Below are 24,545 nucleotides of genomic sequence, written 5' to 3' on the forward strand. Positions count from 1 at the left end.
TGGAGAAGGGCCCATTTATCCCAACCCTCTGCTTTCTATCAGTCAGCCAATCCTCAGTCCAAGCCACTACTCTACCCCCAACCCCTTGGGATCTAACCTTCTGGATCAGCCTCTTCTGTAGCACCTTATCAAATGCCTTCTGGAAGTCCAGATAAATCACATCCACGGATTGCTGTTATCTATCTTGCTGGTCACATCCTCAAAGAACTCTAGCAGGTTTATCAAATACAACTTGCCCTTCACTAAACAGTGCTGACACTGGTGAATTGAGCTTTGCTTTTCTTGGTGCTCAGTTACCTCCTTCTTAATGATTCACTCCAGCAACTTTCCCACCACAGAGGTCAGGCTGACTGCACTATAGTTTCCCACTTTTTGCCTCTCTCCTTTCTTGAATAAGGGTGTCACATTAACATGTTTCCAGTCCACCAGTGCCTTACCAGAATCCAGGGAATTTTGGAATATCAGAACTAATGCATCCACTATCTCTGCTACCACTTTCTTTAACACCCTAGGGTGTACACTTACCTATTTTTAAACCCTTCAGTACCTTGTTCCTGGTTATAGTAACCACCAAGTTCCACTGTATTAACTGCAGTTTTAGGGACAGAATTATTGTCTTCTACTGTGAAGACAGAGACAAAGGCCAGAATTTTACCAGCATGCCGCTCCGATTCCAGGGGCAGTCAAGGCTCGGAGCCTCTGTTAGGCTTGGGCGGGATCGTATGGACCTCAGGTGGATGTGCTGGTAAAATTCTATTCAAAGTATTTGTTTAGTGCCTCTGCCATCTCCAAGTTTCCTGTTATTACCCCACCATTTCCATCCTCTAAAGGACCAGCATCAATTTTCACTATTCTCTTCCCCTTTATATACTGATAGAAGCTTTTGGCGTCGGTGTTTGCAACGTAACTCAAGGTTAGAGCATAGGGGACAAATCATGTAACAAAACCTCCAGGAAGACATTTAATTGCAGTTGGCAACCTGGGGAAGGTAGGCACCGATGACTGGCTGGGGGATGTTAGAATAGTGAAGTCTAGATGTCGGCAAGGTGTGGATGAAATTTTCAGCAGCAGCTAATGGGTCTTCATCTCCTGCTCTAGGGCTCCAGGATTATCTCTGATTCAGTAGCAGTTAAGCTCTCAGCTAGCATCACAGCCTTAGTTAATCAGTCCCTAAATCTATCTAATATTTTGTAAGAGATGGGAACATGCTCCCTTTTCTGTGGCCTCTTACCTCATGTTGAGCTCATTTGTCTCTGCTGTCTCAAGGTGGCACTCAAGATTGAGTTCCACACTGGACTGCACATTAACTAACTGAGTTACTCAGAATGTGACAAAAGTCAGTAAGAGGCAACTCGTAGGAAAATAGAGACCTGTTTCATATTGGCAAGACCCAGCCTTGACAGATACAGAAAAGGTTTTTTTTAAAGATTGCTCTGATGCTCCTTCTATTTTTAAACTGTGACACATTCCATGCAGTCACAGCAGTGAGACGCATACTCTTTGACCACCCTTCCTCAAGTAAAAAGAGTCCTAAAGGTTTACAGCATGGAAACAGGCCCTTTGGCTCAACTTGTCCAAGCCACCCCTTTTTTTAACGACTAAGCTAGTCCTAATTGCCCTCATTGGGTCTGTATCCCTCTATACCCATCATACCCTGTCTAAATGATTTTTAAAAGACAAAATTGTGCCCGCCTGTATCTACTATTACTTCTGGCAGTTCATTCCAGACACTCACCACCCTCCGTATGAAGAAATTGCTCCTCTGGACCCTTTTGTATCTCTCCCCTCTCACCTTAAATCTATGCACTCTAGTTTTAGACTCCCCTACCTTTGGAAAAAGATGTTGACTATTTAACTGATCTCTGCCCCTCATTAATTTATAGACCTCTATATGATCACCCCGAAGCCTCCCATATTCAAAGTAAAGTATCTATTTGTCACAAGTAGGTTTACATTAACACTGCAATGAAGTTACTGCGAAAATCCCCTAGTTGTCACACTCTGGTCCCTGTTCGGGGGCACTGAAGGAGAATTTAGCATGGCCAATGCACCTAACCAACATGTCTTTCGGCCTGTGGGAGGAAACCGGAGCACCTGGAGGAAACCCATGCAGACACAGGAAGCACATGCAGAATCCACACAGTCAGTGACCCAAGCCAGGAATTGAACCCCTGGTGCTGTGAGGCAGCAGCGCTAACCACTGTGCCAGCACAATATTTTTCTCCCAAAAAAAGCTGCAACCTGAGAATGTGACCATGTTGTAACCCGGGGATCCCTTTCCTCAATGTGGCAATTGCAAGGCGCTTAGTTACCACAGCAAACTCTGAAGCAGACACCAGAATCCATTTGTTGGGCCAATTTGTTTTTTGTTTCCTTCTCCCTCTTCTCTCGGAGGTGTTTGGTTTGGTGATTTCCTGCACCAGCAGCACTGGTTGATAGCAGCCTGTTTTACAACAACAACTTACAAAATGCTTTATTGACTATTCATTGAAACATGGGGTTTTTTTCCTGGTAAAAAAGACCTAGAAATGTCAGTAGAATATGTGTCTCCAATCTAACCACCCAGTTAGTCACGAGTTGACGTAATTGCTTTCATCCACAACTCCTGTTTATGACCTATCAAGCTCACCACAAAGAGAATTACAGTTATTACACTAGCATGTGACCCTTCTGAAACAATTACAGAAAATGTACATGTTTGCCTGAGTGGGAGGCATTTAATGAATATAATTATGTGTATGTTATTGACAAGTCTCCTTCAATAAATATTCATGCTTAAATGAGAATGCAGGCATTTGATGAATTGTTTATCTGGCCAATGTTTCAATGCCTGAGTAAAGAGGTGGGATGGTGGTTAGTTCCCACATACAGCAAATTAGAACCAGAGAATCAAACAGTGCAGAAGATCCTTAGGTGACACTGTCCAAACCCACGACCACTTTCATCTAGAAGAACAAGGGGCTGCAGATAAATGGGAACACCACCACCTGCAAGTTCCCCTCCAAGCCATTCCCCATCCTGACTTAGAGATATATCGGCTGTTCCTTTGCAGTCACGGGGTCAAAATCCTGGAATTACCTCCCTAACGGAATTGTGGGTCAACAAACAGCAAGTGGATGGCAGCAGTTCAAGAAGGCAGCTCACCACCAACTTCTCAAGGGGCAACTAGGGATGGACAATAGATGTTGGCCTAGTCAGCAATGCCCATGTCCCACGAATGAATAATAAATAAGTACCAGTCAAATTAGTAGGATTTTTAGTACCTTCTGAGTTTACGATAAAACTATGGAGCATTAGCCTCTTGTAACATTTAAAAAAAATACTATTGGTGGTCATATAATCCTTTGAAGTTGCACCCATATAAAATTACCTCGCATACCAGCCAGTCAGTCACATTGCGTGCCTTGCTGTTGTAAGACGCATGACCTTAAAATATCAAAATTTAAAAACCCAACTTTTTGTTCAATCACTTTTGCTAGTGTTTTAAATTCAAAAGAAGGATTAATGTTATTTAAATGTAGATTGTTAACATTGTTTAAGAGGTATTTTGTCTGTGACCTTAAATTGATCATTAAATCAGTCGCTGATTGCTGTACAGTTTCTACTGCACCAGCGTGTTCCAATATTTTCCTTTGTGGTCTCATAATTTTCCGACCACAAATAATCTTACATGAATGCCTTTTGATTTGATTTGATGTATTATTGTCACATGTATTAACATACAGTGAAAAGAGTTGTTTCTTGCGTGTTATACAGACAAAATATACCGTTTGTAATGAAGGAAAGGAGAGCGTGCAGAATGGAGTGTTACAGTCATAGCTAGGATGTAGAGAAAGATCAACTTAAGGCAAAGTGAATCCATTCAAACCTTCAAACCTGCCCTCATCCTTACCAGCACAAAACATCAATATCATTCTATAACTTCGCTCCCCAACACTTAGGGTGATACCACCCAGAAAGGTGTAAGAGATGAGTAAGCAACTCAGGTGAGCTGCGTTGCATTATCGTTGGATAATATAATGGCTTATTGATGTTGTAAAAAAATCCTCACAATGGGTTATTCATGTCAAGACAGAGCAACTGCATGAGCAACATTTGCAATCCTGGGGCAGTGCACTTAATTAGGTGATCTGCTCCACCACCCCTGAAGTGCACACTGAGATGGGGCGGGCTGCAATCTCTTTCTTGGTGAGCAAGTTTCACTAGAGAGGAACAGCCCTCACACTGGGATCCACGCAAATATTTCTCCCATATTTCCCCAGGGAATACCAAACCAGTTGATCATGTTTTAAGGAAGTGCTGACTTGATTGTCCCTGCACTCTTTGTGATGCGTAGAGGTGTTGCTGTTGTTTATGAGGCAATAATCCTTCAAGGAGCTGGATGGCTGCCATTTTGAATGCCAACACAAACAGTGGATTGCACGCAGCATCCTGAGAGAGTGAATTTCTCACTGATGTGGTCTTATTCATTAACCCAGTGCCATCTCCTCATTATCCCCCCTCCCAAAAAATTGCAGCCCAAAAAGTCATCCATGTTGTAACCGGGGGCGGTGGGGCGGGGGGGGGGGGGGGGTCCCCTTTACTCAACATGACAAGCACAGGGCACCTAGTTACCATAGCAACACTCTGAAGCAAGCTCCAGAATCCTTTTCTTTGGGGCAGACCAATTTTGTTTTTCCATTCTTCTTCTCTCAAGGTGTTTGGTTTGGTGATTTCTTGCGCTAGACATCCTCCATTGCATGCATTTGTTGTTGGCAGGCTGCTTTACAAAAACAACTTACAAAATGCCCCAAAGCACTTCACAAGAGCACCATCACTTCACATTTGACATCAAGCCACACAAGACAGTAGGATATCTGAGCAAAATGTTTGGTCACTGGGGTAGGTGTTAAGAAATATCTCAAAGATGGAGCGAAAGAAAGAAAGAGCAAGAAGGGTGACATGGTGGTACAGTGGTTAGCACTGCTGCCTCACAGTGCCAGGGACCTGGGTTCGATTCCCGGCTTGGGTCACTTGTCTTTATAGAGTTTGCACATTCTCCCTGTGTCTGTGTGGGTTTCCTCCTGGTGCTCCAATTTCCTCCCAGTGCTCTGGTTTTCTCCCACAGTCCAAAAGATGTGCTGGTTAGGTGCATTGGCCACGCTAAATTCTCTCTCAGTGTACCCGAACAGGTACCGGAGTGTGGTGACTAGAGGATTTTCACAGTAGCTTCATTGCAGTTTTATTGTAAGCCTACTTGTGACTAATGAAAGTCTTTACTTTAGAATCCCTACAGTACAGAAGGAGGCCATTTGGCCTACTGACCACAATCCCACCCAGGTCCTATTCCCATAACTGCACACATTTACCCTGAGAATCCCTGATACTTAGGTCAACTTAGCATGGCCAATCAACCTAATTTGCATATCTTTGGACTTTGGATCTTTGCACATCTTTACTGAGAGATAGAAACAGGGCAAGGTTTTGGGAGAAAATTCCAGGACTTAGGGCCTTGGCAGCTGATGGAACAACAGCTATTGGCGGAAGATATTACAATTTTGGGATGTAGCACAAGGGCCCAGAATTGTATGGGTGCAGAGATGTTGGAGGTTGGAGGAGGTAGCAGAGACAGGAAAGGGCAAAACCGTGGAAGACATTGCAAAATAAGATAAGAATTTAAAAAACAAAGCACATCAGTGATAATGGGAGAATGAGGCTGAGTGTGATGTAGGATATGGGCAGCACAGATTCGGATGAGCTCGGGTTTTCAGAGGGTGATCACTGAGAGGCCTTTTGACCACAAAATGGATTCTGAGTGAAATCTTGCTTGGTTGTCAGCCAGTGTTTGTTGTGAGAGAGAACGGTGACAGGTGAGAGAATTGGGAAACGAATGGGTGGAAACGTCACTGAAATACATATCAATGTTTTAGCAAATGTTTAAAGGATATCTCCACCATATTTACACCCCCCCACTCCCCAACAGGTCATGTTGGCAAGGTTCACTACAGGTTTGTGATGACAGAGGGCAGCTGAGGGGAATCCCACCGGACACACCAAGGTAAATATAGCCCCGATTGGAAGAGGGACATGCTTGGGCAATGCCCCTCCCGGCACAATTTGGCACCACCAGGTTGGCACAGTGGTCAGTGCCAGCAGTGCATCCTCTGGGGAACCTCATGAAAGAAGTCTCCACCTCATGTGTGTTGGGGACAGCTGATGCCTGTGAAGTGGGAAGAGTGACAACCCCCCCCACCAAAACGAGGCTGAGAAGAAGAGGTTGAGATGGGATTGCCCTGCTGCATGCAAGGGGAGAACAGGGGTGGGGTGGAGGGAAGGAGGTGGTTTCCTGATGCATGTGAGGTTGTGTGTGTGTGTGTGTGTGTGTGTGTGTGTGTGTGTGTGTGTGTGTGTGTGTGTGTGTGTGTGTGTGTGTGTGTGGAGAGGGCTGTGGCGGAGGGGCAGTTTCTGCTGTTGGGGAGAAGCGGTTGCTGGGCTGGTGGAGAGGCATTCAGTTTGTGTGCTGAGCAGGGCGCCCTTTAAGGCTAATGTCCCAATCTCTGTGGAGCTGGCCTTGCCACCTCTATCAAGCACCTGACCCACCAGAATGATGGCACAACTTCAACCCTCTCATTTCCTTTGCCCTGAGAGGCTCAAGTTTTGAAGAGAAGATGGCTGGGCAAATGGTGAGCTACACACCAGTTTTCCATCTTACCCTGATGCTTTGAAAAATATGGGAAAACTTCAGCCCATTTTTTATTGTGAATGCTGTCAATGCTTATTCATAAATCACAAGTTCATAAAATATAGGAGCCGAATTAGACCTTTTGGCCCATCGACTCTATTCCACCATTTGATCATGGCTGATATGCTCCTCATCTCCATTTTCCTGCCTTCTCCCCATAACCCTGAAACTCATTACCAATTAAAAATTTGTCTAACTCTGTCTTAAATTTGCTGCCCCTTATCCTAAGACTGTGACCTCTTGTCCTAAATGTCCCACTCCACATCTCCTTTATCCATACCTTTTATCATCTTGTATACCTCAATTTGATCTCTCCTCATTCTAGAGGGTATCGGCCTAAACTGTTCAATCTCTCTTCATAGGACAAGCCCCTCATCCCTGGAATCAATCTAGTGAATCTCCTTAGAACTGCTTCCAATGCCACTCCATCTTTCCTCAAATAAGGAAATCAAAACTGTGCACAATACTCTAGGTGCGGCTCACCAATACATTGTATAGTTGCAACAACACTCCCTTACCTTTATATTCTATTCCTTTAGCTCTAAATGCCAACATTCCATTCACTTTCTTTTATTATCTATTATTTATTATGATTCTGGGTTCCTTTTTCATGTGGGCATCGTTGGCTAGACCAGTATTTATTGCCCATCCTTAATTGCCTTTGAGGTGATGATGAGCACCTTCCTCCAACTGCAGCCTGTATCTAATGTAGGTACATCCACAGTGCTGTTAGAGAGGCAGTTCCAGGTTTTTGACCCTCACCCAACACAGAAACCAGTGATACATTTCCAAACCAGATAGTGAGTGGCTTGGAGGGGAACTTGCAGGTGGTGGTGTTCCCATGTACCTGCTGCCCTTGTCCTTCTAGATGGAAGTGGTTGTGGATTAGAAGGTGCTTTCAAAGGAGCCTTGGTAAGTGGCCACAGTTCACCTTCTAGATGCTACACACTGCTACCACTGTGCATTGGTGGTGGAGGGAGTGAATGTTGATGGTGGTGAATAAGATACCAATCAAGCAGGCTGCTTTGTTCAAGATCATGTTGAGTTTTGTGAATACTGTTAGAGTTACACTCATCCAGACCAGTACAGGTTCAAGTGCCACTACAAGACTTTAGCACAGCTGTAAAGTACTTTGAGACATTGGATGCTATATAATTGTAAATTTTCTACTCTTAGTTGTAATTGTTCTCCTGATTGGTAACTTGCCGGACCCAGTGATGTCATTGCTTGACTATACACCTGTTATTTGCTACTAGTTGTTTCGAAAGATTTTCTTCCCACATTAACCATATCACTCACATTTAAGAAGTCTCACAACACCAGGTTAAAGTCTAACAAGCTTTTTTGGAATCACGAGTGCTGCTCCTTCCTCAGGCTGGAACCAATAACCAAGACAATGGGTGGATTTTTAGCGGCACGTCCGCCCAAAGGAGAATGCTGTCTTCTGAGCCTCGCCATTCCCTGGAATCGGGGCAGGCGTGCCGGTAAAATTCCAGCCAATGAGTGCAAATAAGAATCTTACAAATGCAGAGTGAGTTGGCGTGCCCAGCCCCACCTTTTCCTGGTTTGGAGTGGTGAGGTTACTTTGGCTTGTCAGATATTATGGTTCTGGTCTTGATTTCCTTGTTCATCAACCCCCCGACCCCCTCACGGTGCTGACTCCTCTGGGGGTACAGCCCTTCGGACACTGAAAGGCCCCGGCATTTTCCCGAGCGCATTTTATTCTTGAAAACCAGTTGGTGACAGACGATACATTTTGCATTTATTTACAGAGTGAAACATTTCAAGCATATATCTCTAACTCCACACCAATATTGTAATGTGAAATGTCATCTGTGGCTCAGTTGGAAGCACTCTCACCTCTAAGTCACAGGATCTGGCTTCAAGCTCCAGGACTTGAGACAAAAGTCTACACTAACACTCCAGTGCAGTGGCTAAACCAAGCCCAATTTGCCTCCCCCCCCCATCCCCCCGCCAACCCCAGACATCCAAAAAGTTGACCTAACAATGATTTAATCCGAGTCTCTGGAAGAGAGGAACATGTTTTATGGGGAGGAAGAGTAAGTTGTTGTTCCGTGTCAGGGGCAGCACGGTAGCGCAGTGGTTAGCACTGCTGCCTCACAGCGCCAGGGACCTGGGTTTGGTTCCGGCCTCGTGATTGTGTGAAGTTTGCACCTTCTCCGCATGTCTGTGTGGATTTCCTTCGGGTGCTCTGGTTTCCTCCCACAGTCCAGTGATGTGTGGGTTAGGTTGATTGGCCATGGTAAGTTGACCCTAGTGTCAGGGGGAATAGAAGGGTAATTATGTTATGGGAACAGTGGTTAGCGCTGTTGCCTCACAGCTCCAGGGACCTGGTTCGATTCCCGGCTTGGGTCACTGTCTGTGTGGAGTCTGCACATTCTCCCTGTGTCTACGTGGGTTTCCTCCAGGTGCTTCAGTTTCTCCCACAGACCAATGTAGTGTGGGTTAGGTGGATTGGCCATGCTAAACTGTCCCCTGTGTCAGGGAGATTAGCAGGATAAATATGTGGAGTTACGGAGATAGGACTTGGGTGGGATTGTGATCAGTGGCTCCTTCTGCACTGTAGGGATGCTATGATTCAATTACTTTCTCTGGTAGTGAATTCTACAGATTCACAATTCTGTATCAATTAAGATCATTATAAACAACCGGACTTTAAATATCGTATTCAGAACTAACAGTGCAAAAATGTGCAGCTGTTTTTAAAAAAATATGTATTTGTTTCAAGTGGCTATGCTGTGAAATTGTAGCTTTCCTCCGAGCTTTAGTTTAAATCAACAGTACGGAGAGGGATGCTGGTGACTAATTATGTATCGGTGTGACTGGCGGCTGTATGAGTCTTGCTTATTCGCCTGTGGTGAAACCATGGCAACCAGGATCTCTGGCAGTAATAACTTTGCTGGAAATAGTTCCAAGGCAGTGAGACGCAGAGTAGGAAAATGCAACAGAGCAATGCGGGGAGTCGGCAGTGCTACTTCACCTGGGTGACATTTTTACTATCTGGGAGGCAGCCCCTGACCCCGTCCCCATTTTATTGCAGGCAAGTGCCTTAACATGAGCCCAGAAGATGGTGGTACTATTGAAAATAGATTACAGGTGTTAAACAACGACAGCTCAGAAATGTCTCAGATGGTAAACCCACACGAGTAAACCAAAATTTAACAAACCTCCGCACGCACTTTTTTCAAGCACAATTTGGGCTTTTTTCATAATTAAGGGTCTTTTCCTTCTCTCGACTGACTCACTGCTTTTCGACTGCGGAAGTATATTTCTTTGTTCAGCGAAGCGGGCCACACAGACTGAAGCCAGGTCTCAGCCATTAAGCCTGGGTGCTGACAGACTAAACACTGCCTTTCTTGATAGTTTGGTTCAGTCAGGCCACTGGTCCATGTGAGAGCAAGCCACAGAAGGTAAAAGCAATACTTTGAAGCCTTCGCTGAACTCGCTTGCAACAGGTGGGGGTTTGGGCAAATTGAAATCCCTAGGGCAATTGTCGTAACTTCAATTTACAGGAACAATTTTTTTTTGTTTTTATAGTTCCTTTAACATTGTCACCACCACCTCCCCTACAAGGCATTTAGCAAGTAAAACTTGAGACTAAGCCATTAAAGGAGATGTGAGACTAGGTGATCAGAAGAAAGAAGTTTATTACTATCACAAGTGGATTTACATTAACACTGCAATGAAGTTACTGTGAAAATCCCCTAGTCGCCACACCCCAGTGCCTCTTTGGGTACACTGAGGGAGAATTTAGCACGGTCAATGCACCTAACCAGCAAACCAGCCTCGAATCCACTGACTCTAAACTTCCTGCTGCTTCGGCAAATCAGCCAGCATAATTAAGGACCCCACGTACCCTGGACATTCTCTCGTCTATCTTCTTCTGTCGAGAAAAAGATACAAAAGCCTGAGGTCACATACCAACTGACTCAAGAACAGCTTCTTCCCTGCTGTCATGAGACTTTTGAATGGACTTATCTCACATTAAGTTGATCTTTCTCTACACCCTAGCTATGACTGTAACACTACGTTTTGCACTCTCTCGTTTCCTTTCTATGTACGGTATGCTTTGTCTGTATAGCGCGCAAGAAACAATACTTTTCACTATATAATGCATGTGACAATAATAAATCAAATCAAAATCTTACGGACTGTGGGAGGAAACCAGACCACCCAGAGGAAACCAACGCAGACTCTGCATGGACATGACCCAAGCCAGGAATTGAACCTCGACCCTGGCGCTGTGAAGCAATCATTGCGCCACTGTGCTGCCCATATCTTGGTCAAGATCTTGGTCAAAGAGATGGGTTTTGAGGAGAGAGAGGAAAAGAGAGACTGTGGCAAGGAATTTCAGAGTTTAAGGTCTCGACGGCTGAAGACAAAAGACTGGTCGAGAGATTAAATTCAGAGGCCAGAATTACGAGAGTACAGAAATCTTGGAGGGTCAGAGGAGGACACGGAATGAGGAAGGTATTTGAAAATAATGGTCCAGAGATGTGTGGATAAGGTGGATTGGCCATGCTAAATTTCCCCTTAGTGTCAAGGGTACTAGCTAGAGTAAATACATGGGGTTATTGGGATAGGGCCTGGGTGGGATTGTGGTTGGTACAGGCTCAATGGGCCGAATGGCCTCCTTCCGCAGTGTAGGGATTATATGGTATACACCTAATTTTTGTTCTCCCAATTTTTTTAATAAGGAGAAGGCTCATTGACTCTGTTGGCCTGTATCCCAGCTGTTTACACAGTAATGTGTGGCTTGGGGATAGTTCTGCCACCTTCTAGTTATTTATTAGTCACAAGTAAGGCTTACACTAACACTGCAATGAAATTACTGTGAAATTCCCCTAGTTGCCACACTCCGGTGCCTGTTTGCACCTAACCAGCACATCTTTCAGAGGAAACCGGAGCACCCGAAGGGAACCGCGCAGACCCGAGGAGAATGTGCAAACTACACACAGTGACCAAAGCCAGGAATCGAACCCGAGTCCCTGATGCTGTGAGGCAGCAGTGCTAACCACTGTGCCACCATGCCATCCCAACAACTCTGTCTCAACTAGAGAGCGGTTAGTGATGCAGAGGCCTGGTAACAAAAGTAGAACTCCGGCGTTAGTGCAGATCAGATTTTGTGTATCAGGCCCGCACCAGGAGTGGTAGCGAATCACTTGATATTGCACCCGATTTTCTTGGCCAATCGATTTTCCGCACTGAACAACTGGGGAGAGAAACATCTCTGAGTGGTGGAGGAAAGAGAGTGGCATTTTCAGGAAAAAGTCAAGGCTGTATGGTGAGAAGCCGGCTGTGTTTTGTGGGGAAGGGAAACAAAGTTCAGGCCTCAAAGGGCCATAGCGGCTGCTGTGAGATGGAATGAGACTGCCTCGGAGGGGGTTGTGTAATCCCTCATTATCCGGGTAGATTATGATTTGTGGATCAGCCAATTTCCGCAGCAGTAGAGACAGAAGCTTGTGGAATGCAGCCTCTGGACTTTAAGGGTGGAAGAACGAGGCCCAAGGCCTGAATCGACCTCATTGTGCAGCAGGTGACCCCACGACCCCTTTCATTCCCCACAATGCTGTGTTTTAGTCTTAATTCTTGTGTCCACCAGGAGAAAACAAAAGGAGGCAAAATGGTCACCACAAAACAGCAATAGGGAGACTCCCTCTGTGGCATCGTTCATCATTTTCAATCATTTTTCACTTTTTTTTGGACTGATGTATAGGCCTTTTTTTTGGGACTAATTCTTCTCCCCGCCTCCCTCCCCCTCAAAAATGTAAGCTCTTTCTGGTGGGCCAGCTGCTGAATTGTGACTGGAGAAGGCTGGTTCCCTCACATACAAAGACTTGCTAAATGTCTCCATGGCCACACTGACCTGTTCTGTCCTGGCGGCTTGCAAACTGACCAATGACCAGGTCAATTCTTAACTCTTTCCTGACTTTTGTTGGGGTGCCTTTCTCTTCCCACACTCCACCAAGACGTCAGCTAAATGTTCAAAATCGATGTTTCCGTTCAAAACAAGTGGATTCTGACAGACTATTTGGCCATCACAAAATGCCTGTTCCCACTTCTACTCACCTCCAGCATCACCCTAACAGAACATGGCATAGCACTTGGGAATTGAGCACAAAATCAAGACTGACATTCAAGTGCAGTACTGAGGCAGTGCAGCACGCTTGAAGGATGAAAGATTAAACTAAGGCTCCATTTTGAGTGGATGTAAAGAATTCTACAATGTTACTTAAGAGTGTGGGAGTTGTCCCAAGTTTTCTGGACTCTATCAACCCCTCCACTAAAGCATCATGATATGGGTAGCACAGTGGTTAGCACTGCTGCCTCACAGTGCCAGGGTCCCAGATTCAATTCCGGCTTTGGGTGACTGTCTGCACATCTTTGGAATCTGGATGCTCTCGCCATGTCTACGTGGGTTTCCTCCGGGTGCTCCGGTTTCCTTCCACACTCCAAAGATGTGCGGGTTAGGTTGATTGGTCATGTTAAATTGACCTGAGTGTCAGGGGAATTAGCAGGGTAAATGCATGGAGTTATGGGGATAGGGACTGGGTGGGATTGTGGTTGTTAAAGACAAATGGCCTCCTTTTGTCCTGTAGGGATTTTATTCTATGAATCCTATTCTATGATCTAGTCATGACCTGATTAAGTGCAGATCCATTGTCTATTTCTTCCTGTCCAGATTCTTGCTCTTGCCTCTTCAGTTGTTTGTGGTGACCTCCCATCTTCAGTTCAAATGAACAAGATGTCTAGGGCTTCCAAAACTGTGGGTTCACTATGGGTTGACCCACCCCCCAATGGGGCAAGATTTTGGGATTGCCAGCTTCAAGGTTGCAGTGAATGTCAAGGAACTCAGACTGGTTGATTTGATTTATTATTGCCACATGCATTGGGATACAGTGAAAAGTATTGTTTCTTGCGCGCTGTACAGACAAAGCATACTGTTCATGGAAAAAGAAAGGGGAGAATGCAGAATGTAGTGTTTCAGTCATAGCTAGGGTGTGGAGAAAGATGAACTTAATGCCAGCAGGGAAGAATCTGTTCTTGAGTCGGTTGATAGGTGACTTAAGACTTTTGTATCTTTTTTCCAAAGGAAGAAGGTGGAAGAGAGAATGTCTGGGGTGCATGGGGTCCTTAATTATTCTGGCTGCTTTGCCGAGGCAGTGGGAAGTGTAGACAGAGTCCATGGATGGGAGGCTGGTTTACATGATGGCAGGCAAGCGATTTCTGACAGCAGGAAAGTCCTTTTAAATCCATGGCTGGAATTTGACCGCCCCACCCACCACCGGAATTAGAGTGGGCAAGGGGTGGACCATGGAAAGACCCGTTGATCTCGGGTGGGATTTCATGGTTTTGGGACAAGCGAGCGAGGTAAAGCCCTGTCCCTTGTTACATTCCATTAGTGAACATGACCTGATGGACACCTCTCTGAGACCTGATTACTGCTTTTGCTGTAAAAAAAAACCTGTGAAGTAGTAAACGTTCATCTTTTATTTGAAGAAAACCTGTTTCATTAACTCTCTCAGTTCTCAACTCCCATTTCCCCCATCCAGCACAACTGCTCTCACAGCCTACAAATCGTCACGTTGGGGTCAAACCAGGCCTGACGCCTTGTTTGACACTGGGAAAATGTTTTGGAGGCAACAGACCAGGAAAAATAATACGTTCTCATGTGTACATAAAGGAAACCTGAGTCTTCTTCCTGAAGGGTCCTCTGCGTATAAGCAGTCATTATCTGCGTGGGTTTCCTCCAGGTACTCCAGTTTCCTCTCCCACACTCCAAAGATATGCAGGTTAGGTGGATTGGCCATGCTAAATGTCAGCACCACTGCTAATGTGGAGAATAAAGACCAATACAGACACGTTGAGCCACATAGCCATCTTCACTGTAAAGATCACTGGTCTCGTTGAATTTGCTTGCTCATTAGTGAATTTGTAATGTTTCCTGACCACGTTGTGCAATTATTAGTATTCTATGAGGCTCAGTTGGTAACGCCACTTGCTTCTGAGTCTCAAGGTTCCAGGTTCAAATCCCATTCTGGGCGTAAGCACACCAATCTGGGCTGTCTTTCTCATGCGCTGTTGAGGGAGTGCTGCACTGGCAGGGGTGCTCTCTTTCAGATACGATGTTAAACTGAGGCTCTATCAACCTGATCATAGATCATAGAGCCCTACAGTACAGAAAGAGGCCCTTCGGCCCATCGAGTCTGCACCGACCACAATCCCACCCAGGCCCTACCCCCGTATCCCTACATATTATTATCCGCTAATCCCTCTAACCCAAGCATCTTAGGACACTAAGGGGCAATTTTAGCATGGCCAATTAACCTAACCCACACATCTTTGGACTGTGGGAGGAAACCAGAGCACCCGGAGGAAACCCGTGCAGACACGAGAAGAACGTGCAAACTCCACACAGACAGTGACCTGAGCTGGGAATCGAACCCAGGTCCCTGGAGCTGTGAAGCAGCAGTGCTAACCACTGTGCTACAGTATCGCCCTGCTTGGATGGTAAATGATCTCATGACATGATTTTGAAGGAGTATGGGTGGAGGGGGAAGGTTATCCCTATTGTTCTGGCCAACATTTATCCCTGAATTGACATTTCAGATTATCTGATCGTCATCATAGAATTTTACAATGCAGAGGGAGGCCATTCAGCCCATTGAGCCTCCACTGACCACAATCCCACTCAGGTCCTTTCCCCATAACCCCATGCATTTATCCTAGCTGGTCCCTCTGACACTACGAGGCAATTTAATCTGGTTAATCTACCTAACCAGCACATCTTTGGGATGTGGGAGGAAACTGGAGCGCCCAGAGGAAACCCACACAGACACTGGCAGACTCTGGAGAGACAGTGACCCAAGCCGGGAATCGAACCTGGGTCCCTGGCGCTATGAGGCAGCAGTGCTAACCATTGTGCCACTCGATATTGCTGTCTGTCACATTGCTGTCTGTGGGATCTTGCTGTGTAGAGATTGGCTGCTGCGTTTCCTACATTACGACAATGACTGCACTTCAAATTGTACTTCCATTGACTGTAAAATGTTTTGAGATATTGCGAAAAGTGCCATTTGTGTGCAAGTATTTTTTTCATATTATTTGATGTGGGAAGCTTTGGTTATGGGTAGAACTGACCACAACTGACCATAACCTGACGAGAATAGGAACTCCCTTAAAACTTAATGGTCAACAATGAGGCGATGACAGGAAAGGAATGTCCCTCCCTGACAGGAAAAAGGGTAAGGGGCACCCCTAGCCTTAATACCACTCTCCTGCCCCTTCATCCCATATAAAGATGGTGTAAACAAGCGCTGGCCTCTCTCTGCAGCGGCCCTCAAATGGCACTCACTATAAATACAATTACGGACCACATCTGGCCATCTGGAGTGGAAGAAATAGCCTTTACTTCCTGAAACTGAACCCCGACTCGCTTCCAAGTGCAATTTTATATGTCGCCCGCATATCCCCAAACCCTCCCCAGAGTAATTTCAAGTTGGTAGTCTGTGAATCACAAACAAAGCTCTCTACGGCCACAAACTGACCTTTCTCCAGGCCAGTGGAAGGGAAATGATGGAATGAAACAGCAAAACAACTGCACTGTCTAAAATTGCCCTGAAATAAAACATTGGCAGAGCCGGAATTGAAGTGTGCAACTTCTAACTGCAATGGGTTAACAAGTGGCTTGTTCTTGACTTTTTTTTAAATCTGGAGTGCGCAGGGGATTTAAGCTCCTTTTAAATTTTTCTTACGCCTTTCGCACGCAATAACTTAGGTCCGGTGCCTGCGCGGAGCCTCCACAGGTTGCCCCGCGGTCGTGCAGCTCAGGGAGAGACTGTTGGATCGGCGACTGGAGATTTGGTGGTGGAGGAGGGGTGATGAAACGCAGCTGGTTGTGCAAATGTTTCAGCGTCCGGGCGGCCAGGGAGATGACAGTGTGGGAAAGTCTCCCGCACCAAGCTGCAGTGAGACCCTTTCCTGGACCTGGGCCGCTTGACGAGAACAAGCTGTTGGATTTGAGCGTTTAACAGGGGGCCCAGTTACAACCCTGAGAAAACTCAACCTTCTCCGCCTGCTGCAGATTTATTACCAGCGATGCTATCAGTTAATGTCCCATTATTGGTCTATATAATTGTCCTAATTTTTCTCTTCTCATTCCTTTCCCTGGAGGAAAGTCTCAGTTGAGAAGTTAACCCCCCGCCTCCCACACTGAATTCTTTCTCTAATTTCCGGCCCAGTTGTTTTTGAAAGTGCTGACAATTTTCACAGCAGTAAAGCACGTAAATCGGCTAATACAGATGTGTGCTCCAAATCAAGCTTCTCCCATCCCTCCTTAGCTCACCTTAGCAACATTCCTTCTATTACTGCTTTCCCTGTGTTTCTCCAGCTTCCCCTTAAAGATAAAAATGCTGTTTACCTCATGTATCCTCTGGTAGCCAGTTTTCACATTCTCATCAAGTTAAAGGCAAAATACTGAGTGTGCTGGAATCTGAAATAAAAACAGGAAATGTGGGAAAATTTCAGCAGATCCTTTTTTGATTTGATTTATTATTGTCACATGTATTGGGATACAGTGAAAAGTATTGTTTCTAGCACTGTACAGATAAAACATACCATTCATAGAGAAGGAAAGGAGACAGTGCAGAATGTAGCGTTACCGTCATAGCTAGGGTGTAGAAAAAGATCAACTTAATGCAAGATAGGCCCATTTCAAAGTCTGACAGCAGCAGGGAAGAAGCTGTTCTTGAGTTGGTTGGTACGTAACCTCAGACGGTTGTATTTTTTTCCCAGAGGAAGAAGGTGGAAGAGAAAATGTCTGGGGTGCGTGGGGGTCCTTAATTATTCTGGCTGCTTTTCTGAGGCAGCGGGAAGTGTAGACAGAGTCAGTGGATGAGAGGTTGGTTTGCCTGATAGTCTGACTGGAGAGAGAATAGAAGCCAACGTTTCAAGTTTGGATGAAGATGAAGGATCATTTTTATAATATTGTAACTGTACTTGGTACCTTTTAATTCTGTCTAACTGGAACATTACAAATAACTGAGACCTCCCAGAGTTGTATGTTTTGGTTGGCTGCTTTATAAAAGTGCTTAAGGGTTTGCCGTCTCTTGAGTACGGACTGTCTTTGAGTAATTGTTGATTAATTGTTTCAGTCTCTAAGACTGACAGCATCTGTGGAGAGAGAATAGAACCAATGTTTCAAGTCTGGATGAAGGGTCATTCACTTTACTTTTATTGCATGGTTTTTGCAAAGTTGTCAGATATTTTATATTTTCCATTGTATTATAACTTCAGGTATCTCAAACCTTACTTTTTTTATATATATATGTCCCCACAGATGCTGTCAGACCTGCTAAGGTTTTCCAGCATTTTCTGTTCTTGTTTTACATTCTCATCACTCTCTGCACAAACATGTTTCTCCTGAGTTCCCTGCTGGATTCATTCACCTTGTGTTTAAGGCACCTGGTTTTCCATCTGCCTCAGAAGCCAGAGCCACATCTTCACATCTCCCCTGTCAGATCCTCCAACATCTGAAAGGCCTCGATCAGTTGGTGCAGGCACTCCAAAGGTGGCAGCTACTCTCGATCGATGGGCTCATTGGCCATTCTTCATGCACAACGTGCCAGCAAGATGTTTGACCATGCAGGATGCCATGGTTATACCGATCTCTTCTCAATGTGGGGGAAGTGGAAGCTGTGACTGAGAGTGGGAGCTCTGCATGTCCGCATCTCCAATTTGTACTATTGTAATTATACTTGCTGCCTTTTTATGCTGTCCGACTGGAACATAACAAATACCTGAAACCTTCCAAAGTTGTATCCTTTAATTGGTTGGTTAGTTTATAGAAGTGCTTATGAGTTTGCCATCTCTTGAGTACTGACTGTCTGAATAATTGTTGATTAATTGCTTCATTCTGTAAGGTGCCTAAAGACTTCATTCTCTCTTTTCTGCTGTACACAGGTGTCGGTCTGGTTACCTTGGGGATTTGTGCCAATTTCCTGATCCCTGCATTAGGTCACCCTGTTCAAATGGAGGAATATGCTCCAGTTCCGTCGTAGATGGCGCAATCCAGTACACATGCAGCTGTACGCGAGGCTTTCGAGGTAAGCTCCTTCCAAACATGGAGAGAGTCAGAGAATCACAGAATCCAGTGCAAAAGAAAGCCATTCAGCCCATCAAGTCTGCACCGACCACAATCCCACCCTATTCCCATAACCCCATACATTTACCCTGCTAATCCTTCTGACACTAAGGGGCAATTTAGCATGGGCAATCCACCTAACCCACATATTGTTCAGACTGTGGGAGGAAACCGGAGTACCCGGAGGAAACCCATGCAGACACAGGGAGAACGTGCAGACAGATAGTGACCCAAGCTGGGAATTGAACCTGGGTCCCTGTCGCTGTGAGCAGCAGTGCTAACCACTGTGCCACCGTGCCAGAAAACATAATGATGATCTCCCAGGGACAATGGTCCACCAATGATAGCAATGGGCTGGTTCACCGGACCTTATTGAATGTACTACGACAAGTCCCAGCATAGGAAGGAGAGGGAACCTGGGATGTGATGCGTTCATCAAACTGCTGTCAGTTTAGACCAGCATGGATGATAGTCTCTGAGAAGATGACATACCAGTTGATGTAATCCAGGAAAAACAGAGTGGAGGAAACTGGAGAGTGGAAAGCTGATTCCACTGCTGCTGCTCTTCCCCCGGTTAATGTCCTGTGAGAATCAGACCAGTTTCTGTGGCTTCTTCACTCCTTCTGTGTAACCTCCTCCAGAACATTTAGAACTCAGACCTCTTATACACATCCCCAGTTTCTTTGATAGGGTGGCCAGTGCCAAAACAGACACGTCCACCACATGAGTCTGGTGCATCAGCTACAGTATGACATGATCACATAATGTCATCTTATTTGGATATTGTTGGACAACGAATATGTGGGTGCAAAAGATAAAATCAAAACACATCGGACTCCATCTCACTGAACCTGCTACAGGCAGGGACAGGATCCTGCCAATGCTTCAGTCAGGTCAATAGACCATAAATACAAGATGTGAAGTCATTAGTGAGTGGACAGGCTGGCTAAAAGTCAGACCATGTGGTACAAAGCTAGACTGTGACCACCTTCCTCCAACTCTTACCAGCCATGCATTCAGCCATCTAGGCCCTAAGCTCAGGATTTTCCTCCCTCGCTGTTACTGTGAATGTCCCTTTCTTTCTGTCACTGTGTCTCACTCTCTCTATGTCAGTGTGTGTCTCTCCCTTTGTCTCTCTCTCTCACTGCTCTATCTCTCTCGCTGTCCCTCTCTCTCTCACTGTCTCTTTCTAGCTGTCTCTCTCTCGCTATGTCTCTCTCTCTCTTGCTGTCTTTATCTTGCTGTCTCTGTCTCACCCTTTCTGTCTTGCTCTCTCTGTCTCACTCTCTCTGTCTCTCTTGTCTCTCTGTCTGTCTTGTCTCTCTGTCTCTCTGTCTCTCTATCTCTCTTGTACTCTGTCACTCTGTCTCTCTCTGTCACTCTGTCTCTCTATCTCTCTTGTACTCTGTCACTCTGTCTCTCTCTGTCACTCTGTCTCTCTGTTTCTCTGTCACTCTGTCTCTCTCTGTCACTCTGTCCTTCTGTTACTCTGTCTCTCTTTGTCACTCTGTCTCTCTGTTTCTCTGTCCCTCTGTCACTCTGTCTCTCTGTTTCTCTGTCCCTCTGTCACTCTGTCTCTCTCTCTGTCATCTCACTCTTTCATTCTCGGTCTCTCTGTCACTCTGTCATTCTGTCACTCTGTCACTCTGTCACTCTTTCTCTCAGTCTCTGGGTCTCTTAGTCTCTCTGTCACTCAGTCTCTCTGTCTCCCTGTCACTCTGTCTCTCTGTCTCCCTGGCACTCTGCCTCTCTCTGTCACTCTCACTCTGTCACTCTGTCTCTTGGTCACTCTGTCACTCTCTCTCTGTCTCTGTCTGTCACTCTGTCTCTCAGTCTCTCAGTCTTTGGATTTTTTGCTCTCTCTATCATTCTGTCACTCTGTCACTCTGTCACTCAGTCTCTCGGTCTCTCTTCCTCAGTCTCTGGGTCTCTTGGACTCTCTGTCACTTAGTCTCTCTGTCTCCCTGTCACTCTGTCTCTCAGTCTCTCTGTCGCTCTGTCACTTTGTCACTCTGTCAGTTAGTCTCTCTGTCACTCTGTCTCTGTCTCCCTTTCACTCTGTCTCTCTGTCACTCTGTCTTTCTGTCTCCCTGTCACTCTGTCTCTCTCTGGCACTCTCACTGTCATTCTCTGTTACTCTGTCTCTCTGTCTCTCAGTCTCTGGATCTTTTGCTCTCTCTGTCATTCTGTCACTCTGTCTCTCAGTCACTCTGTCACTCTTCCTCTCAGTCTCTGGGTCTCTCGGTCTCTCTGTCACTCAGTCTCTCTGTCTCCCTGTCACTTTGTCTCTCGGTCACTCGGTCGCTCTGTCTCCCTTTCACTCTGTCACTCAGTCTCTCGGTCTCTTGGTCCCTCTGCCACTCAGTCTCTCTCTCTCTCTGTTGGTGTGTGTGTCTCTCTCTCTCTCTGTCTTTCTGTGTCTCCATCTCTCTCTTTTGCTATATCTGTCTCTTTCTCTCTCTATGTACCTAATTTTTCAAGTTGTTGCCTAAACCTAACTATTTGTCCAAGGTTGCCTCATCCTTTGGCTTTGTTTCAGAACTTGTCTGACTATATTCCTGTGAAGTGTGGGATGTTCCCCCGTGCTATATAAAGCAAGTCGTTGTGAGACCCAGGAGTTGGGAGTTGGTGGCAGTCTCAACTTCAATCTCAAAGAACATCTCTAGGGGGCGCGAGGAAAAGAGATCAGAAAAAAGTTGCCAAAAGCCCAGGAAAAGAGGAAGAGATGGAGGGATAGAATTCCAGAAAGTGAGAACTAGGCACGGCTGCCAAAAACAGGGTATAACATGGCACCGGGGCATTCTGAAAACTGCGAAGAGATGATAATGCAGCTTAGAAAATCAGAAACAAGGGGAATGCAGTTGGTAATAACTGTGGGGTGAGTCTGGGGGAATCTCATTGTAAAAAGTCTGACAACACCAGGTTTTAGTCCAACTGATTTATCTGATAATACTCACAAGCTTTCGAGGTTTCCCTCTTCGTCAGGTGAATGGAGAGTTCTGGCCTCAGACAGAGCATATAAAGCACAGACAGTTTAGAGATTACTGATTAGAATGTGAGGTGTAAGGATTCGCATTCTAATCAGTAATCTCTAAACTGTCTGTGCTTTATATGCTCTGTCTGAGGCCAGAACTCTCCATTCACCTGACGAAGAGGGAAACCTCGAAAGCTTGTGAGTATTATCAGATAAATCGGTTGGACTAAAACCTGGTGTTGTCAGACTTTTTACTGTGTTTACGCCAGTCCAACGCCGGCATACCACATCATGAATCTCATTGCCCAGATTTTTGAATCATGTCTTCAGTTTGATTCCAGTTGTCAACGTGTAGTTAGTTTCTCCCGGTAAGGTTTTCCCTACCCTTGGTCTGAGTCGATTTTAGCTCTGTTCCACATTAACTAGAGGTGTGAGCTCTTTGATCTGCGTGGTAATCCTCTTCATCCCTCCTTTGTCTGCTTTTCATCTTGGATTCTTTTGAGTCACTCCACTTAGCAGCCACGCCAAACATGTTTTCTCCAGTTTTCTCTCCCCCTTGGAGTTGTTGGCGCTAGAAGAGCTGAGCTACTTTCCTGATTAACAGTGAGTATGTGGGAGGACAGAGTAAGCATTGGTAAACTGTTCCACCAATGCCAGACACACAGCACACACACACACACAGACACATGAACACATGCGCACACACACATATGCGCGCACACACACACATACAGACATACACACGTGCACACAGACACACATACATATGCTCACACACACATGCACACACATACATTCACAGACACACGTGCACACACACACACGTGCACACACAATGCAAAGACAGACAGACAGACACAGAAATGCACACAGACATGTGCACATACACACAGATGGCACATACTCAAACACAGACATGCACAGGCACGCATACACACACATGCACGCACACACACATATGCACGCACACATTTATACACACACACAAAAACACTCACCGCCCCCACGCACCATACGCTCGCACTCTCTCTATTTCTCTATCTTCATTTTTTTCTATCATTTTCACTCTATCACCGTTTCTCTCCATCATTTTTTCTCTTACTCTCTTTCTCTCACTCTCTTTCTGAGTGATTCAATAAGTTGCCCATTCCAGGAATTAACCTCGATTCAAATTCATTGGCTAGCACAGCTGCCTCACAGCGCCAGGGACCTGGGTTTGATTCCCAGCTTGGGTCACTGTCTGTGTGGAGTCTGCACGTTCTCCCCATGCCTGCGTGGGTTTCCTCCAGATGCTCCGGTTTCCTCCCACAGCCTGAAGAGTGCAGTTAGATGCATTTGCTGTGCTAACTTGCCTTTTAGTGTCAGAGGGGCTGGCAGGGTAAATACTTGGGGTTGCGGGGATAGGGCCTGAGTGGGATTATTATTGGTGCAGGCTCGATGGGCCGAATGGCCTCCTGCACAGGGGATTTTCTTTCTTTCTCTGTCTCCCTCTCTCTCTCTTTCTCTTTCTCCCTCTTTCCCTCACTTGTTCCCTCGCTTTCTCTCTTTTCCTTTATCTCTCTTTCCCTCTCTCTGTCTTGCCCTCTCTCTCTGTCTCTTTTTTCTCTGTCTCTTTCCCTCTCTCTCTTTCTCTCTCTCTTTCTCTCTCTTTCCCTCTCTCTCTCTGTTTCCCTCTCTATCTCTCTCTCGCTCTCTCACTCTCTCTCTCTCTCTTCCCCTCTCTCTCTCTCTCTCTCTTTCTCTCTCTTTTTCTCTATCTCTCTTTCTCTCTCTCTGTCTTTCTCTTTCTGTTTCTTTCTTGTCTGTCACAGTCAGGACCGAGAACATCAGCTAAGATCAGAAGCAGGATGTTTGTGCGCAATGTTCAGCACCATTTGCAACTCCTCAGATGCTGAAGCAGTCTGTACCTATGTGCAGCAAGACCCGGACAACATTCAGACTTGGGCTAATAAGTGGCAAGTAAGATTCATGCCATATAAGTGCCAGGAAATGACCTTATCCATCAAGGGAGAATCCAACCATTTCCCCTTAACATTAAACAGCATTGCCATCATTGAATCCTCGACTTCCACATTGTTGGGGTGACTATTGACTAGACACTGAACTGGATCAGCCATATAAATACTCTGGCTACCAGAGTGAGTCAGAGGCTGGGAATTCTGCCGAGAGTAACTCACCTCCTTACTCTCAAAGCCTGTGCACCATCTGAAAGGCACAAATCGGGAGTGTGATGGAATATTCCCCACTTGCCTGGATGGGTGCAGCTCCAACAACACTCAAGAAGCTCAATACCATCCAGGACAAAGCAACCCTGCTTGATTGGCACCACATCCATTGCCGACAACAACAACTCCCTCCACCACTGATGCACATTGGCAGCAGCTTGTACCATCTACAAGATGCACTCCTTTGACAGCACCTACCAAACCTACAACCTCTACAATCTAGAAGGACAAGGGCAGCAGATGCATGGGAACACCACCTCCACCTGGAAGTTCCTCTCTAAACTGTACAGTATCCTGAGTTGGAAATATATTGCCGTCCTTTCACTGTTGCTGGGTCAAAATCTTGGAACTCCCTCTCTATCGGTCCTGTGGGGTGTACCTACACCAGATGGATTGCAGTGATTCAAGAAGGAGGCTCACCACCACTTCTCAAGGGCAAGTAGGCATGAGCGATGAAACTGT

The 24,545-nt window shown here is 45.7% G+C and overlaps 1 protein-coding gene across 1 annotated transcript in view; it reads left to right on the forward strand.

Moving 5' to 3' along the window:
- notch3 (notch receptor 3) overlaps positions 1-24,545 on the forward strand; it is a 209,319-nt gene that overhangs the window by 74,967 nt on the left and 109,807 nt on the right. The window contains exon 3 of the mRNA XM_080216675.1: positions 18,704-18,846. Within this exon, the coding sequence (XP_080072801.1) occupies positions 18,704-18,846 (143 nt within the window). The remainder of the gene's footprint in view (positions 1-18,703; positions 18,847-24,545) is intronic.

The sequence above is a fragment of the Carcharhinus amblyrhynchos genome, chromosome 33, assembly GCF_965287045.1.
Source record: "Carcharhinus amblyrhynchos chromosome 33, sCarAmb.v2.hapA, whole genome shotgun sequence".
Classification (NCBI taxonomy): domain Eukaryota; kingdom Metazoa; phylum Chordata; class Chondrichthyes; order Carcharhiniformes; family Carcharhinidae; genus Carcharhinus; species Carcharhinus amblyrhynchos.